Here is a 16974-nt window from a genome sequence, read left to right as displayed (position 1 = left end):
ACACATATCCAACAGACACCATTCCACATGACCACCCAGGAAGGTGGCCTAGAGGTAAAAAACTGTGCTGCAATCCCAAAGACACTCAATTCAAACCACCAGAATGATGGGCAATCTCCTCTTGCGCCATTAACTCCCTCTGAAAACCTGCTGGAGGGTCAGCTATGGGTCAATCCTGATTCGGCAGTACACAATGACAACAACAACCCAGAAAGGAAGCCTGCATCTCACAAGTGTCCCTCCTTGCTGGAGCTGAAATAAAGTGCAGACTAAGGATGGGGATAATCTGAACAGGAAAATGAAAATGGCATCAGCTGGATCTGGCCATAAGTGGCAAGCCTTGCTCTGCACTGGTCTCTGGTGTCACAGGGTCACAGGGCAAACCCACGTGAAAATCAGAAGCAGCACCAGAAATCTTCACCCACCGGCAATGAACACTGATGAATGCCCAGTGGACAGCCTGAGCTGAGGTAACCCTAAGTCTCTGCAGAGCAAACTTCCTGCGTTAACCAGGCTCTTCTCTCACAAGTCAAGGGTACACAACTTTCCAGGTCCCTTTTCGAGCCATCTGAAACAATCTTTGGCCTACATTTAACATGCTTCAGTTGATCTAATGTATGCTAAATGGGACACATTTTCTCCCCAACAGTTTTTAGACTGTGCAATTGAGGAACAATCTCTGCCCCCAGCTATTTTGCTCAAATCACTCCCACTGACACCTGCTTTGGGAATTTGTTCTCAATGTTGCTTTTCAAAACCCAAATACTACTTGTTTCTCAGGGGGAATGGAGGTGTCAAGCTAGACAGCAGTGGGGAAGAAGGGAAAGAGGAAGAAGAGAGAGGGCCTTCAGATAGACAAAGAATAGCATTAAAAACAATTCCACCCGAACAATCCAACCTAATTCACTCTGAAAACCTTGGGAAGAAGGTGTCACCTTACCTTGCCCTCCTCTTATCTCTTTGCTTCTTTCTTCCCACCTTCTGGGAATGGAATCCATGATTAATCTGTCCTATCACATCCACACAACTTACAGTTTCTTTTCTTCCTGTGATACTTTTGATGCCACTGTTGCCTTCACTCTGACTTCCACAAGCATCCCACTGAATCATAAACTGGAAAGCACGCTGTGGCTTTGGACAATGGATGTGTGTAATAGTCAAAGGATCCCAGGTCACTCTGAATCTAGTCTACAATAACTTCTACTACAAAAAGGTACACGTCTTGGGAAGGAAGGTGACCTTCACAAATTTCTTTTTCAGTTGGTTTTGTTTTTTTTTAAAGCTTTCCAGTTAGTCCTTATGACTAACCAAAATATCCCACATCAAAGGGTATGGAAGAGAAAAATGGAATACTGAGATCCATGGGACAGCTTAATGAAGGACAAACTTAAATAATTTTCACTCAGAGTCACAGAACTTTAGAACCTGGGAGGACATGTGAAGCTAACTATTTAAGATCTGTATTATGCTGAGTGGTGCAATGACTTGACCAAATTTCCATAACCAGTCAGTGGTAGAGCTGGACTAGAAAACCTCACCTGCTAGATATTCTGTCCCAGGGTTCTTCCCCACATCCACTATGTTACTCCTTCTTCCCATTCTCAAGGGCTTTTGCAAGGCTTTCTTCGCCTAAGAACCCTATAAAGTTCAGAGCAGTGACTCTTCTTATAGACATCCCTTTACTGTTTATATTTTCCAATGCGTATTCCCTGCCGTCTTATCTTTCCATTTGTATTGATTACTATGTTTTTTCTCTGACTATACTAGATCTAATCTAATAATAATAATATAATCTAATAATAATAATATATACTAGATATAGTATAGGCTCAAGTGCCTGCCTTGAATAGGGTGGTGAGTCTTCATCACAGACCAGGAAGAGGCCAGGATAGGGATGCCATTCATGTCTGTGGGGAATGAAAATGCTGCTCCTACTTTTTGGAGAAAAAATCTAAGGAGATTGAAATATGAGGCATTGAAGTGATTACGATGATCACAATTTCCTAACTGTTGTTCATTGCTGCTGTTTTGTAATGTTCAGTCAGAACCAACTCATACTGAACCTCTAATGCGTTTTCAGAGGCTGTAAAGTGCACTGGAGATGTCCCTCCCATCCTGCTCCCTCAGAGCAGCTTCCTGCCCTTGGGTTGACCGCGAACTCCTCACCCCCTAGGCCACCAGAGCTTACCTACAAGCATTTCACATCACTCTGGATTACATTCTTCACAGTTTGGGGGTGTATATGGAGAGAGAGACAGAGAGACAAAGAGAGAGGATGGGAGGAGAATGGAGGAGAGGAAGAAGGAGGAGAATGAGAATTACAAGGAAAGGGAGGGGGAGAAAGAGACAAAAGAGGGAGGAGAGGGAGGAGGGCAAGGAGGAGAAGGGAGCAGGGAGAAAGAAGAGTCAGAAGAGAAGGGAGAAGAAGGAGAGAAGGCAGAAGGAAGAGGAAAAAAAAAACCCAAACAAACAGCGGGTAAAGGGAAAAAGCTGAAGAGCGAGGGATAAAGAGCACTCAGCGAGCCAGGTCCAAACACCCAAGTTATTCAAGTAATGGTGATTAGCATTACCACCACCATCAGTGTTAGGAGCATTAGCACCCAGCCAGCCCTAGAGATCAGAGATCGCCTTATTCCAGTTTATTTTCCTTGAAGAGGAAACATAAGGACTACTTTAAGCTTAGGCAAAAAAGAAGTTAATGACATTCTCACTTGCCTATTCAAGAGACTTGAATTCTAGAATCAAATATTTAGGGGGTTAGGAGGGACTTCAGGAAAGTTATCAAACCAGTCTTCAGCAAGCATTCTGCTTCTAACATCTCTGACAGTGTCACCGAATCTCTGTGTGAATATCCTCAGTGAAGGAGCATTGCCTACTTCACCACCCAGTGTTTGAGGAGTTAAAAAAATTCAATAACAAAGTTAGAGAGGAAAAGTGCAACACAGAAGTAGAAGTCAGAGAGAAGAGCAAAACCAAGAGCCACTTCAGAGCTGTCCTGGGAAGGGCTGTTGGTACACTGTGCTGGGAGATGAGCACAGCCATCCCAGATGGAGACGCCATGGAGAAGGTGGCCCACTGTCCAAAGGCTCACAGATGGCCTGACTGTGGGAGATTACAATGGTGCTTGAAGTTCTCTGCTGGGGCTTAGTCACGATATCACCAGGTTGTGGGGGGAGGGACTGGGAAGTGTAGAGAGGGTGACTTGTCTTCCCTAAGATAAGCACTGTTGGGGGAGGGTCTGGGGGGGTGCAGAGAGCATTGCGTATCCAATTGGTTAGGTTCATGAGAGTTGCTGCTGGCTGTTAACACTAGAAGTTTGCTTATCCCTAATCAAAATGTCCTTTCAAAATGATCTTTTGTGGCCTTTTCTGCTTAGCAGGCTTCTGGCTATGAATACCCAAGGTAAGAATGTGGCTGTATCTCAGGTTCTAAAACTGGAAAGGCTGTGGTAACCCAAGGAACTGTCCAGAAAACCGGTGATCCTTTAAGAGAGGGATTCACTGGAATGTGGCCCTTGGGTATCCCAGAAATGGGCAGGATGCCAGCAAGTCCATGCTTTGTTCACAGTGGTGGATCTGAGGGTATAAATCTCAGTTATTCAAGACTTACCTCTTATGAACTTGGTTTCACTGTATACGGGAGAACAACTGTCCAATCTTCTCTTAGGCCAACTGAGGTGCTAATGAATGGGTTACCCTGAGCTTCCCCCTTATTTAGGCTCAGAGAGAGACAGCATGGCATCTCTTTCTTTGTTTCTAGTGATTCACTGACAGAAGCCAGGCTGCTGTGTGTAAGTCAGGGTCACGACCTGTTGACCCTGCACCAGAACACCCCGGTGACCTGGGCCACCTGAATGGGGAACATGTGAAATTCCCACGGTCACACACACAGCCAGGTCTTTAGGAGAGGGGGCACCAGGCAAGTAGGGACTCGGGGACTCTCCATTTTGTCTGCTCAGACTTTTACACCAAAGGCAATACTAGGGGACAACTGTCCCCTAAAAGTAACAGGGTTCTACTTCATTTCCCTCTTCCATGGAAGCTCCCAAGGCACCATCTCACCTGCATCCCAATGATGGCATAAATGAAGAAAAGCATAGCGATCAAAAGGCAGACGTAGGGAAGGGCCTGGAAGGAAAACAGAGATGGGACTATTAGTTCAAAGGCAGGCAGCGTCCAGGCTCCTCAGCCCTCAGTGGGCGGCAGTGCAGGGACTTGCCTCCTGACAATGACTGACACCGAACCAGAACTATTTCCTGGGATGCTCAGCTTTGGGTGCAACACCTGTGCCGATATCCACACGTTCTCACAGACAGCAAAACCAGTGGTCATAGTTTGACTTACAATTTACTTCCGTCAAGAATAGTCACTCTTCCAGAGTTGTGGACTATACCCTCCAAGAGAGCTGGGGAAACTTCCTGGGCTTGGAATTCATCCTCAATTGCATACAGACTGTTAATCACCTGGACAATTGTGATGCAAATGACACACAAGCATCAAACTCCTACAGCTCATGTCAAGCCTATGATGCAGGATCTGAAAGCCAAGTGAAATGGCTAGTTTCAGTTGTGTTAGTTCCTGGAAGGCTCCTTCACACTCTGAGAATGTAGGCAACACCACTGCCCACTGCTTGTTTTCTTATCCTCTATTATGTGCCACACAATTTCCCTCAAGTATGTTTTACTATTATAACTCGAACAAAGCAAGCCCACTGCCAATGAACTGTTTCCAACTCATAGTGACCCTGCAATGGGTTTCTCAGCTATAAATCCTTTTGGGAGGAGACTTCCCATCCTTCTCCCAGGGAGGGGCTGAGGCTTGAACTGCAGACCTGTCAGTTAGCAGTCTGACACGTTACAGGCTATGTCACCAGGGATAGTTACCAAAGTTGCCATGACTCCAAGTGGCACAGAATTCTGTACTGTGCAAACTTAATTTCCACTCTGGGATACTAACATTTCAATTATGAAGGTTCGAATCAGGTAAAGGAGGAATCACTTGGTAGCGGGGGAAGGAAGTGGACATAAGGCAGTGTGGATTAGGAGCCCAAACAGACCACTAAAAATTCTGGTCCTATCTCACTCCTGACATGTAACTTTCTTTTCTTTATTATTCAGGGAGCTCCTTTACGGACAATGTGACCATGAGTCTTCACCCTCTGTCTGGGCAGTATTGTTGTTAACTGTCTGGAACAAATGCTGTCCGGTCGTGCACTATCACCATTAATGGTAGCACATCAGATCACTGTGAGCAATGACGTTTCCACTGGCTGATTTGGGAAAGTAGGTCACCAGATCTTTCTGCCTATGTTATTATGGTCTGGAAGCTCTGTTGAAACCTCCTCAGCATCATCCCAACACACAAACCTCCAGTGAAAGACTGGGGTGGGGGTGGGGGTGGTGGCTGTGTGTGCAGCGTGCTGGTGGGGAATCAAACCTGGGTCTCCTACATGGAAGGGGAGATTTCTATGACTGAATCACCCAAGCTTAGGGTGAACGACCTTAGGACTTACCAGCAGAGCTAGCTAGGTAAAGTCCTAGGAGTCAATCGACAACCTGAATAAAGGATAAGATTAAACTGCCATTGAAACAGGACAGAAGAACTAGCTTTTTAAGATCTATGAAGAAGACTGACTGTATTTCAAGAAGCAATATGAACACGTCCTCCACTGAGAGGCATGCACAGGGGAAGGGTCTCTTGCCATCTGGTGTGCTGCTTGCTTCCTTCTACAGTTTGATTCCTTCTCTCAGTCCACCGTCTTCACTCCATCTCCAGTACTCAGTTCACCACACACTATCTCCAGCTTTGGAAAGGGATGCAAGGACTTAGTCTGTTCTCCTGTCTTGTTATGTTACACATTTGAACATAAAATCAGGGAAGAAAGGGAAGAAATTCTGAGTAAGTCTCCTTGGTGGAGAAGCAGGTGACCCTCGGGGTAGGGTGGAATTGACAAGCAGTAGCAATGCTCTTTATATTGTGCAGTTCACGCATCTGAACAGGCAACCTCTGCAAAGCAAACTTAAAGAACCCCCTCCCCCAATCAACACTGTGTTCAACAATTGCTCTGGAAAAAGAAGACATTCGTGTATAACAGAAGACAGATTCGTGTATTCAGAGACAGATTCACCTGTCTTTCCAGTTCTCTATGTTATTTGTTAGAATAAGCCATCCATTTGTCTATCAATTGTTGACATCCTTCTCTTTGACATCAATAGTGTATAGCTTCACAGAGAACTGGTGATCATGATAATATGACAGGCTGACACATATTTCTCATGAGACTCACTAACAGCAATAGCTTACAGGGTACCCTCTGTCCTTAAAATTGATTCCAACTCATGGTGGCCTTGCATTGGCTTCCCGAGGCTGTGCATTTTCATGGGACGGTGACTGGCTAGTCTTCCTCCAGAAGGGCAGCCGCTGCTTTCAAAGTATAGACCTTGCAGCTAGTATCAGAGATACTTAGTTCCTTGGGTAAATATTTAAACATTTTTTAAAAAAAGTTTTTAAGAACATCTAAATCCAAATTCACCTGAAACCAGATGGTAAACTTTTGCTAAAGTTTTAGACTCCTCTGTCCTCTGGCATTAGAAAAATAACTTTCTTTTTACTGTGATTTGGGTGAAATTTTATAGAAAAAAAATGGTTTTCTATTCAGCAAATTATACACATTATGTTTTTGTGAAACTCTTCATCTTAACAGCACTCTTCCCAGTTCATCTTTATGCTCACCATTTCCTTTTGTCTTCCTCCTCTCCTCTTCTCTCCTCTCCTCCGCTTCCCTCCCCTCCTCTCCTCTCCTTTCCTGTCTTCTGAGCTTTATCCCTGGGCATGTGCCACCCTTTCAATTTCTCATGGTTGACTGTACTAATGACTGAGTACTTCCCTGGTGTGGGAGAAGTAATTTTCACAGAGGGGTTTGTGGGAATTATCAGGAAAAAAAATCCTCTTGCTATGATGTCAAGGGAGCTCCTAGGAGCAGAACGTCCTTATGACTGGTGTCACAGTTTTAACATCCTTGCCCTCAAAGAAGTAAATCAGTAACAGCAATGATGAGAAATCACAAATTCTCTGACTTTTCTTCTTCTGTTTAATCTCTAATTAAAATATGCAAATAATTGAAAGAAAGAAAGCAATTTAGTGAACTCCTAATTTTTCATCTCTGAATCACTTAATTGCCTCAAATTTATTTTCAAAACACAATCACTAAGAAAACCCTTTTTTTTTTGAAAACTCTTTTTTTTTAAAAAAAAAAAAAGAGTAAAGTAGCAAGCATTTGAACAGCATTCAGGCTTCCTAAACCTTAAAAATGAATTATGGTATTTGCGATAACCTGAAGATATTTAAAATATATTTGGAACTGATTTTACTGGGAGTCTCTACCATTACAGTGGACTGCAGTTATCAATACCCCCTCTTCTATTTATTATACTCTTACCTCTGTATCACACCATAAGGTTGTTAAAAAAAAGTCCATCATATTAAGCTTGCCAGTCACTGCTATTTGACTGCAGGACACAGGGGTGACCATTAGCATGCCATACACTCAGTGTCTCAGGAAACAGACACTGATGAAGACGTACGGGTGGGATGGGGATGAGTCATCTTCCTATGAAACAAAACTCAAGGAGTCCTTCAGAATACTGTTACATGAAAGGAAAGTAGTGACCAGGACTGTACTCTGAAATGCAGAGGTTATCTGGCCACAGGGACTGGCTCTTTATACAGATAATTTTTAGTAGATAGGGGAGGTGCTCCCCAAAAACTATATCCCTTGCTTCAGGGGACAGAGAGGATATCTGAAGTGCAAAGTCAAGGTGCTTTTATAGAATAAAATTGTATCCCATAGGCATGAGCCAATCATTGCCTGGAAGAGCTGTGCTATGTTGTTATGACCATTTGCTGCTCTGGCGTTAGGGCTTCTGCAAAAGGCATTTCTTTCCATTAGCTCCCCCTGGAGGCATGACCTCCAGTTACCTCAACTGGAGACACATGGTTCACTGTGGATCAGTACCTTTAATATCAATATCTTCAAGGACAATAGAAGAGAGAGAGCCACCCAGCCTGTAGAATCACTGTGGGGAGGCATAGCCTGACGGAGCCAGAGTTCAAGGTTCTGCTTGCCTGAAGGGAAGAGCTGATGTGTGACTGCTATGAGACAACGCTTGCTGGATGATTAAGGAAACCAGACATCTTCCATTTGTGTTGCTGCACGCGCCCTGGTCTTTCACTTGTTGACTGAGAAGCTGTCTGAACTGATGGAGGAATTGTGTCTTGCTGTTACCCAGGCTCAGGGCTGCTGTTCTCTAAAACTGGACTTTCACTGTTATAGCTTTTGCCTCCTTTATCCTCCAACCTATTTCCTTAAGAAAACTCACAGACGTGAGTGAAATCTAGTCTGTGAGTCAATCTGTAACGAACATCAGACCCAGTGATTAGCAGAAATAGGAGCAAGAGCGGTGGGGGGACCATGCGTGACCTTACAAGGATCTGTTTTATACTGTGTGTGACTGTTGTTGATGGGAGAGTTGCCCTTTGCAGAGTTAGTAGAGGTCAAACTCGGCCTTTCCCATGCTGAATTTGCTCCTTTTACAGATGTCACTCAGTTAATGCTGACTCACATAACCAACCAAAACATAAACCAGTTATGGCTGAGTTGATTCTGAGTCTTGGCAACTCTATGGCATAAGAACAGAACTCCACAGAGTTTTCAATGGCTAATTCTTTAGAAGTAGAAGACTCTGCTTTTCTTTTCTGGCACCTCTGAGGAGGCTAGAGACTCCAACCTCTCTGTTAGCGGCCGCAGCAGCAGCAGTGCACATTACTCATTTGCACCCAGGGACTCCTGTGCTGTGACCAAGAACCGCTTTATTTATCTAATGCTTTGACAAGCACCCATTTTCCTGGTCTTCAACGAGAAGGGAATTGAGCAATGATGCCATCTGGTGACACCAGTTGCTTGGCTATGTTGTCTGCTGTGAGATGGTTACTCAGTCCTCAGAGAGGAGGAGCTGGCATCTCTTACCTTAAATGACTGCACGAAGGTCCAAAGCAAAATACGTATGGTGTAGCCCTGCCGTAGGAGCTTTATGAGGCGGGCAGCTCGGAAAAGCTTCAGGAAGCTCATATTGAAGCCACTGGTGTTTACCAGCTGGTGGACCAAAATCAAGAACAGTTAGTGACATTACAATTACTTAGAAAAATCTAAGTATACATATCCCTTTCCACTCTCAGCATGCTCTGTATTCCTAGGTGATAGGATCATGGGGAAAATCTCCTGTTCAGAGCCCACGAACCCAGCCTCTTTGTGCTTCTATCAAGTGATCCTAACTCTTCATTGAGACGTCCAAAAGGAAAACTCTCACAATTCTGCTAGCACATGACAGTCCTCCAGCACTCAGAAGGAATTATGACCAGTTCCCCAAGCTCTCTTTAATATGAACAGATTTAGGGAAACAGTTCAATGCTAAGGAAATGGAGAACAAAGAGTTCGTGCTTCTTTTGTAACGCTCAGTGTCCATGAGCACCAGTGCACATTAGATCTCTTTGATACACCTTTTCCATTTAACCTATTACATGGCTGCTTCTTTGCATCATGCAAATGAAACTAAGCCTTTGATGAAATTCAGCATCACTCAAGCATTCCCATTCCTTGGCTAATGCTCAGAAATGTAGAGATGAGCCCTCAGAAGGATACGTATTGGTTCCAAGGCTTAAAGATGGACACAATGTACAGAGGACTCTTAAAATGCTACTTAAGGGCCAGGGCCGGGTTTTTGAAGAAGTGCTCTGTGAAACATTCACCTTGCTGTCAGTCAGGATAATTTCTGTGATACTGCCAATGACGGTGATGAAGTCAAAGATATTCCAGGTGTCTCGGAAATAGTTCTGCCAAGGGAATATCATAAAAATAAAACAAAGGAAATAAGAAACCACCACAACAACAAAAATAAAATCATCATCATCGTCTTTCATTATATAACTACATATGTCACTTGGAATTAAAACTTGGCAGTTCATGCACTAGTTCATTCTGACTCTGGCTTCAATTTCATCTTTCTAACCAGGTGTGCTATTTTTCCTTAACCAATTTGGTAATTTCTCACTTGGAAAGCAGTTTCATTACTATTTAACCACTGTGCTTTTAAATATGTAGCTAGACTGTTCACAGGTAAGAAAGAAACCTGTGGCCAAGAACATTAGAAAGTACACAAAAAATCCGTAACTGTCACTCATGAGACAATGAAATTACTGACATCACTTGAACATTTTCACAACTGTAACTTCCATATTATCTCTATTGTTTTATGTGATCCTACAAAAACATATGGTTCTGACTTCCAATCATCTGCCAAAGTCTAAGATAACTTAAGTGACTAAAGGCTATAGATGTGCCAATTATCTCCTTCTAACTCCACGGAATCTTTTCAAACCAAGTACTGGTAATAGGATGTCTCAAGTTTATCTTTCTCTCTCTATTCTATTACACCTTGAGAGGAAATGTGATGAAGTAAAATATAAGGAAGCAATAGTGAAATGAGAGAGCTCTGGTGGCCTACTGGGTCAGGATTATTCTGTCAACCCAAAAGCAAGCAGGTTGAATCCACCAGCTGCTCCGATGGAAAAAGATGGGCAAACTCCTGTGTGATTTAGAGCCTCTGAAAACACACTGGAGGGTCAGCTATGAGTTCTGACTTGATGGAGATGAGTTTTTGGTGTGGTAAAATGAAAGAGTTTAGGAAAAACAAAGGATTTGAAAATATTTACCAAACAGATAACAAGCCTGCTTAACAAGAGAGAGTGGGCTATGAAACCATCTCCCAGGCTCAGGCGAACACAGACCATAAAGGAAACAGGACACTCAGGTCTCCAAAAGTCACCTAGTTAAGCTTGGGCAACAACTCTCATAAAAGACTTGGAGAGTCTTTCATAGGGTCTTGGCATCACAGGGCCTTCACAGGAGGGGGACAAGCATTTCTGAATTCCCAGTATACATGCCAACCCTCAGGATACTTTCCATTCAATTAATCCTCCCACAGAGACTACAGATAGGTACTTATAAAGTTCTATATAAAATACCTTAATACCACTTAAAATACCACTTACAAATATTAAGTGGTAGAACAGGCAAGAATGGAGAGAGAATGAGAAAGAAAAACAGTGTAGGAAGACAAGGTACACTTCATGCCCATAGACATGTTCCATGCACCTCCTCAGCCTGAACCCCTTGTTTGCATTACTTAACTGGAGACGCACAACCAGCCGATCAGCTTGTTTTACGTCTGAGACAACCAAAGCTCAGAGAAGTCTGTTTGACTTCAAAGCTGCATGACTGACTTTCCATCAGAACACTATGTCCAACAGTGGTAGAGCCAACTTGATATTCTGTTCCTTAATTCTCCATACTTTCTCCTATTGTCCGTCCTGAGGTAAGCTTCCTAATTCTCAGATGGGTCCTCATGTAATGGAGAGAAAACAGTTCTATATCCTAGACGATCAGAGACATATAGTCTAGGTGAGGATGTTTATAATACCATGTGGCACTGCACAGCAAAAAAGTAGTATAAAACAGTAGTTTATGCTAGAAAGAGGGTGGTCTTTGGAGTTAGATATACCTGGATGTGAATCCTATTCCTGCCTTTTATTAATGTTGGCCAAACTTTCTGAGCTCTAGTTCATCCATAATATAAAACAATGTCAATCTAAAGGAGTTATCATGAAGATGAAATGAATAATACATAGCATTTGTCACTTAATAACGATCAATGGATACTATCTCCTTTCGTCTTCTTCCTTCCCTCCTTCTTTATTCCCACTCTGCTTTTCCAATTCCATTACCTTTTATTGTGCAATATTTCAAAAGTGATAGAACTTTTCTGAACTTAAGCTCCTTATTGAAAATAATAATGTCAGACAAAGATACACTGCCAATGAGTCATTTCTGGCGTACAGAAGACAAGCTGTGGTTGGTTTTCGAGGCTGTAATTTCTCCCTAAAAAGAATGCCACCTCTTTCTGTTGAGCAGCTGGTAGATTTTAAACTGCTCACCATTAGGTCAGCAGCAGTGTTCCAACCGTGCCTCCCAAAAAAATAAGGAAAAAAATCAAACCCACTGCAGGGGGTTTAGCCCAACTCATGACGACCGTCCACCAGGTGTCCAAGGCATTCTTCATGGAACAAGAGTGTCCATATTTCTGCCACAGAATGACCAGTAAATCCAAACCTCTCACTTTTTTGATTAATGGCCCAACACATTAAACAGCATACTGCCAGTGTTGTTTCTAAACAACAACAAAAGGATAGTGAAGCTATCTGTCATGTCAATGTTATAGAGTCATTGAGAAGATTTGTTAAAATCGAATGCATGGAGGCATTCTGAAGACCTAGAGTGTTATATCAATAACTCATTTGGGACTTAACAGTGTCTTACATAGTGTGAAAATTCCTCTAGATCTTGAATGAAAATATGGGAGTGAAGGTTAGAAGGAGGCAGGCCTCAGGGCCGAATCATCTAGTTAAGCCCATAAGTATGTATTCAGCATTCACTATAATTAGATGCATAATTGGAGACTCAAGACACCGACAATGTCAGTACCACATTCAAGTAATCAAGACGCATAGAAACACTTTCCCTGTTTGGTGCTGGCTTCTCTCGCTCTTTTTTTTTCCCAGCTCACTCTGCTTAGGGCTAGACTGTACTATAAAAGCTTCTTTGTTGGTGTGAGTTTATTTTCCTTTATAATTGCCTCAAGACTCAAAGGACTCAAAAGGGAGTCATGCAAATAACAATGCCAGTTAGTTACCTGCAAACGTGTAGACCATTCTCTACCCAAAAAAGACTGTAAGAACAGTATTTAAAAGAACCATTAGGAGACCAGAAGTAACCCCTACAACAACAATTATCAAGCCCAGCCCAGAGCCTGTTAAAAGCTGCCACCAGACAAACACTTAATCAGATAATAAGTGAAGTTTTCTTCTTGCAAGGAAAGCTATATTCATGTATCATTTGGAAGAGTGGCTCACACGCTAAGTGTGAAACAGCTGTCAAGTGGGCTTATCTGCATCCCACTAATCGCGCTGTACATGAGGAAGCGGGTGGGGGCTGGCGAGGGGGGATTTTGTTTATAAGACACTGAAGCAAAGGGTTAGGTTTTCTTAACACGCTAGAGAGGAGATGCAAGAATTTGCTAAATAATTATAATTAGCAGCTGATGAGAAGTAAAAGAAAGGTCTACAGCAGAAAAATTTCTTTCCAACCTGCCCAATACACAAGCCAAGAAAGCCTTAACTCTTTCTGTTTTTCTCTCTCTCTCTCTCTCTCTCTCTCTCACACACACACGGATACACATTGCAAACTTAAGTAATTAACATTTATTTTGGGTGGCAGATATTATTTTCATGCAACTATTACTGCTATACAGGAGGCGAAGGAGGGCAACCGCTAAGCTCTTGGCTCTTAACAGAAAGGATGCCCATTAGGACCCACTACAGGTATCGCAAGACACAGGTCTGGCAAAGTGCTCTCATAAAGAGTCTTTCCAGAGACTACGTTATGAGGTAGTACTGTCACTGGGGTCCTGATGGCATCCAACACCACCACATAAGGGTATGAGAGACAGTTACACAATTTTTACATCTTTGGCCAGAAGTAAGTTCCCAAGGCTTATTAGTGCAATCCTTGCTGTTCTCTTTACTGCAAAACTCAAAAAGTCACTGCTATTAATTCAGAACCAACTCATAGCTGAGTTTCTGGAGTTTGTAAATCACATGAGAGGAGACTGCTCCTATTTCCCTTCCAAAGCTACTGGTGGATTTGAACCACCAGAGCGGCACCACCTTTGTATAAGTAGCCCAGTTCAAGTAAAACTAAAGACTCACTCCCTAACTGCTGACAGAACTGAGAGGTTCAGGGATGATAGCCAGATAAATATGGAGCTGGAATTGTAGATTCCTTTGCCCTCTTCTAACATCTTCATACACCAGCTTGTCACTACAGCCGTTTATTGAGCAGTCAAAGCAAGCCCACAATCAAGTGGGCAGGTGTGTGAACTCTTTCTGTAACAGCAATAACCACCCTCCTTGAGGATATATGCTCAAGCCCTGGTGCTGAGAGATTCTGTGACATACCAAAAAGCCGAAGGCGATGATCTTTAGGACACATTCCAGGGAAAACACCATCGTGAAGGCGATATTCAGGTACTTGAGGGCCAGTTCATAGGTGCAAGGAGCAGAATAGTACTGCCAGACGAGAGATGCGGGGCGAGAAAGAGAAGCAAAGCCACAGGTGAGAAGGGCCATATGAGTGACTGAGGCTGCCATTCCTCATCCTAGCCCCAGGGGACACTCTGGTGAAGGGCACCGGAAGTGGAATGGCCAGCAGGTACTGGACAGACTACATATCCTATGCAGCAAATAAAGCAAGATAAAAACCAAAGGAAAACACTGTCCCTTGTTCATTCCACACTACTTATTAGCAAAACAACAGCAAAATGCAAGTGGGCAGAGCAGACACATTTTCTCATTCAGTAGTGTCTGGGGCCCCTGGTGAGAACAAGTAAGCAGTGACATTTTGAAGCTTGGGTGTCCATCTTCTTGCTTTGTAGCCTGGGTACCTGTATTCTTGTTTAGTATTGCTCTAATTAGCACAGTTCTTGTCTGTCAGTTTGCTATACTGAGATAACTTGTGGGTGCTGTGAGGCTGAAGGCGGTGCCGCCAGTGTGTCAAATGCCGGAGAGGTGACCCATAAAGGACATGTTTTAACCGAGCTCCAAGATCAAGACAAACTGGGAAGCAGGACTGGCTATCCACTTCGGAAACAGCAGGCTTCTGAAACCCTATGAACAGAGCCGAGAAGCAGAGCCGAGACGGGACTAGACTGCAGCAACTGGCTTGAGTGTGTTACAGAGACAGTGAGGACAGGACACTGTTCAGATCTGTTCACCAGGTGTCCATGAGTCACACTTGACTTGACAGCACCTAACAACAACACAACAGGGTCCCTGGTGGCACAATGGTTAAGCACTAAGCTGCTTGCTAAAAAGATCTCGAAAGATGTGACAGTCAGCTTCCATAAAGAGTTACAGCCTTAGAAACGCGATGAAACAGCTTTACGCCATCCTATACGGGAGCTCTGGTGGCCTAGTGGCAAGAAGCTGTGCAGAAATCCTAAAGGCATGTGGTTCGAGGCCACCAGCTGTTCTGCGGGAGAAGGATGAACAGTCTCCTCCTGTGTGATTAGCTGCCTCTAAAAACCCACTGGAGGGTCAGCTATGGGTTGATTCCGACTCTATGGTACTCAACAATAACAACAACAACACAGGGTCACTAGGGAGCTCTGGAGGCTTAGCAGTTGGGTTGGTGCTGCCAACCCAATGGCAGATTGTTCAAATACATCAAGTTGGTCCATGGGAGACAGATGGGCCATCTCCTCCCACATGATTTACAGCCTGCTGGAAGGTGAGCTATGAGTTGCTTCCAATTTGACAGCACATAACAACACAACAACAACAACAACACAGAGTCCCTATGAGTTGTGATATATTTGACAGCAATGACTTTTTATAGTTTAGAGGAATACCTGGGTAGTGCAATTGGTTAAGTGTTTGACTACTAAACAAAAGGCTGGTGGTTCAAACCCACTGAAAGACACAGAAAGAAAGCCTTGATAATCTACTTCCAGAAAACCAGCCACTGTAATTCCTCTACAATAAAGTTTTATGCTGACACGCATGGACCTGTCATGCATTGGAATCAACTCAGTGGTAGGATTTGATTGTTTCCCAAATAGTATTAAAGGGAATCAAATCTTTGCTAATGTTCTAACAACTCTTTTGAATCACATCCTTATCCATATGGCCTGATATGTACTATTCTTGTCTGAATCCAACCTGTGGTCCTAGGGGCTATGAGACTTCCACTCTTTCACTGCATTTGACCAGTGGACCTCAATGGTTCCAGGTACTGGGCTCCTTAACAATATCAAAACGACATGTCACAGTGGAAAACGAGGTCAGCAGACAATGGACTGGGAAGTTGGGGTGTTTCCCCGGTGTCCCAGGAGCACACCCAACTGTGCTGTGAAGGACGGTCACAGAGGTTCACCTGCCCTAACACCTCCCCGTCACCGCCACCTCACCTTCATCATCAGCACGACAGTGTTCAGGGCGATCATGGCCATGATGGTGTACTCGAAGGATGGAGACACCACGAAGTGCCAGACCCGGTACTGGAAGGTGTGTCTGTTCTGTGGCATGTAGCGCGTGAGAGGTTTGGCACTGATGGCGAAGTCGATGCACGCTCTCTGCAGGGAAGGCAGGCTCATTATTCTCCGTGTTAAGCACATTTGGGTGCTCGGAATGGTTAGAAGAGAAGGGGGTGCACGTGTGTGTGTGTGGTGGGAAAGGTGAAGGCTTAGAAAAGCCTATGTAATAGCGGCAACAGATTCTCAGGACAAATCCACAGCAGACGTGCGACTTTAAATAAACATACAGAGCTCGTGGGGGAGGCGGCTTGTACACTGGAGAAGGACTTAGTGGGAATCCTTTCCTCAGATACAGTGTGACTGAGGAGCTTAGGCTGGATTTTTACTTATTGTCCTCAGTCAGAACTAAGGGCACTTTATTTGTATAAAGGTCCCTGTTAATGAAAAGGGTTGAATCCAGCCGCTGCTCAGTGGGGGTGAGATGGGCAGTCTCCGCCTCTACAGAGCCGCTATGAGTCAGAACCAACTCGACAGAGTTAGGTAACAATTTTAAAAGGTTGCCTGGTGGTGTAACGGGTAAGCATCCAACTTCTCACTGAAAGGTTACTGCTTCAAATGCACCAGTGGCTCTGCAGGAGAAAAAAACCTGATAATCCACTTCTGTGAAGGTTATGGTCTAGAAAACCCTCTGGGGCAGTTCTCCTTTGTCATATGTGGTCTCTGTGAGTTGGAATCATGCATGGCACTTGACAGCACGGTTTCTAGTTTACTTT

At 43.8% G+C, this 16974-nt stretch overlaps 1 protein-coding gene across 4 annotated transcripts in view; it reads right to left on the bottom strand.

Annotated features, from left to right (window-relative positions):
- CACNA1E (calcium channel, voltage-dependent, R type, alpha 1E subunit) overlaps positions 1-16974 on the bottom strand; it is a 564119-nt gene that overhangs the window by 59294 nt on the left and 487851 nt on the right. For all 4 annotated transcript variants that reach the window (XM_006887740.1, XM_006887741.1, XM_006887738.1 and 1 more), the window contains 5 exons: positions 16136-16300; positions 14127-14237; positions 9804-9887; positions 9025-9150; positions 4062-4127 (listed from right to left, as the gene is read on the bottom strand). In XM_006887740.1, the coding sequence (XP_006887802.1) occupies positions 4062-4127; positions 9025-9150; positions 9804-9887; positions 14127-14237; positions 16136-16300 (552 nt within the window). The remainder of the gene's footprint in view (positions 1-4061; positions 4128-9024; positions 9151-9803; positions 9888-14126; positions 14238-16135; positions 16301-16974) is intronic.

This window comes from Elephantulus edwardii, unplaced genomic scaffold (assembly GCF_000299155.1).
Source record: "Elephantulus edwardii isolate Elephantulus edwardi_28Jun2011 unplaced genomic scaffold, EleEdw1.0 scaffold00061, whole genome shotgun sequence".
Taxonomy (NCBI): domain Eukaryota; kingdom Metazoa; phylum Chordata; class Mammalia; order Macroscelidea; family Macroscelididae; genus Elephantulus; species Elephantulus edwardii.
Note: the sequence above shows the minus strand (reverse complement) of the source record. Positions and strands in the feature narration are given on the sequence as shown.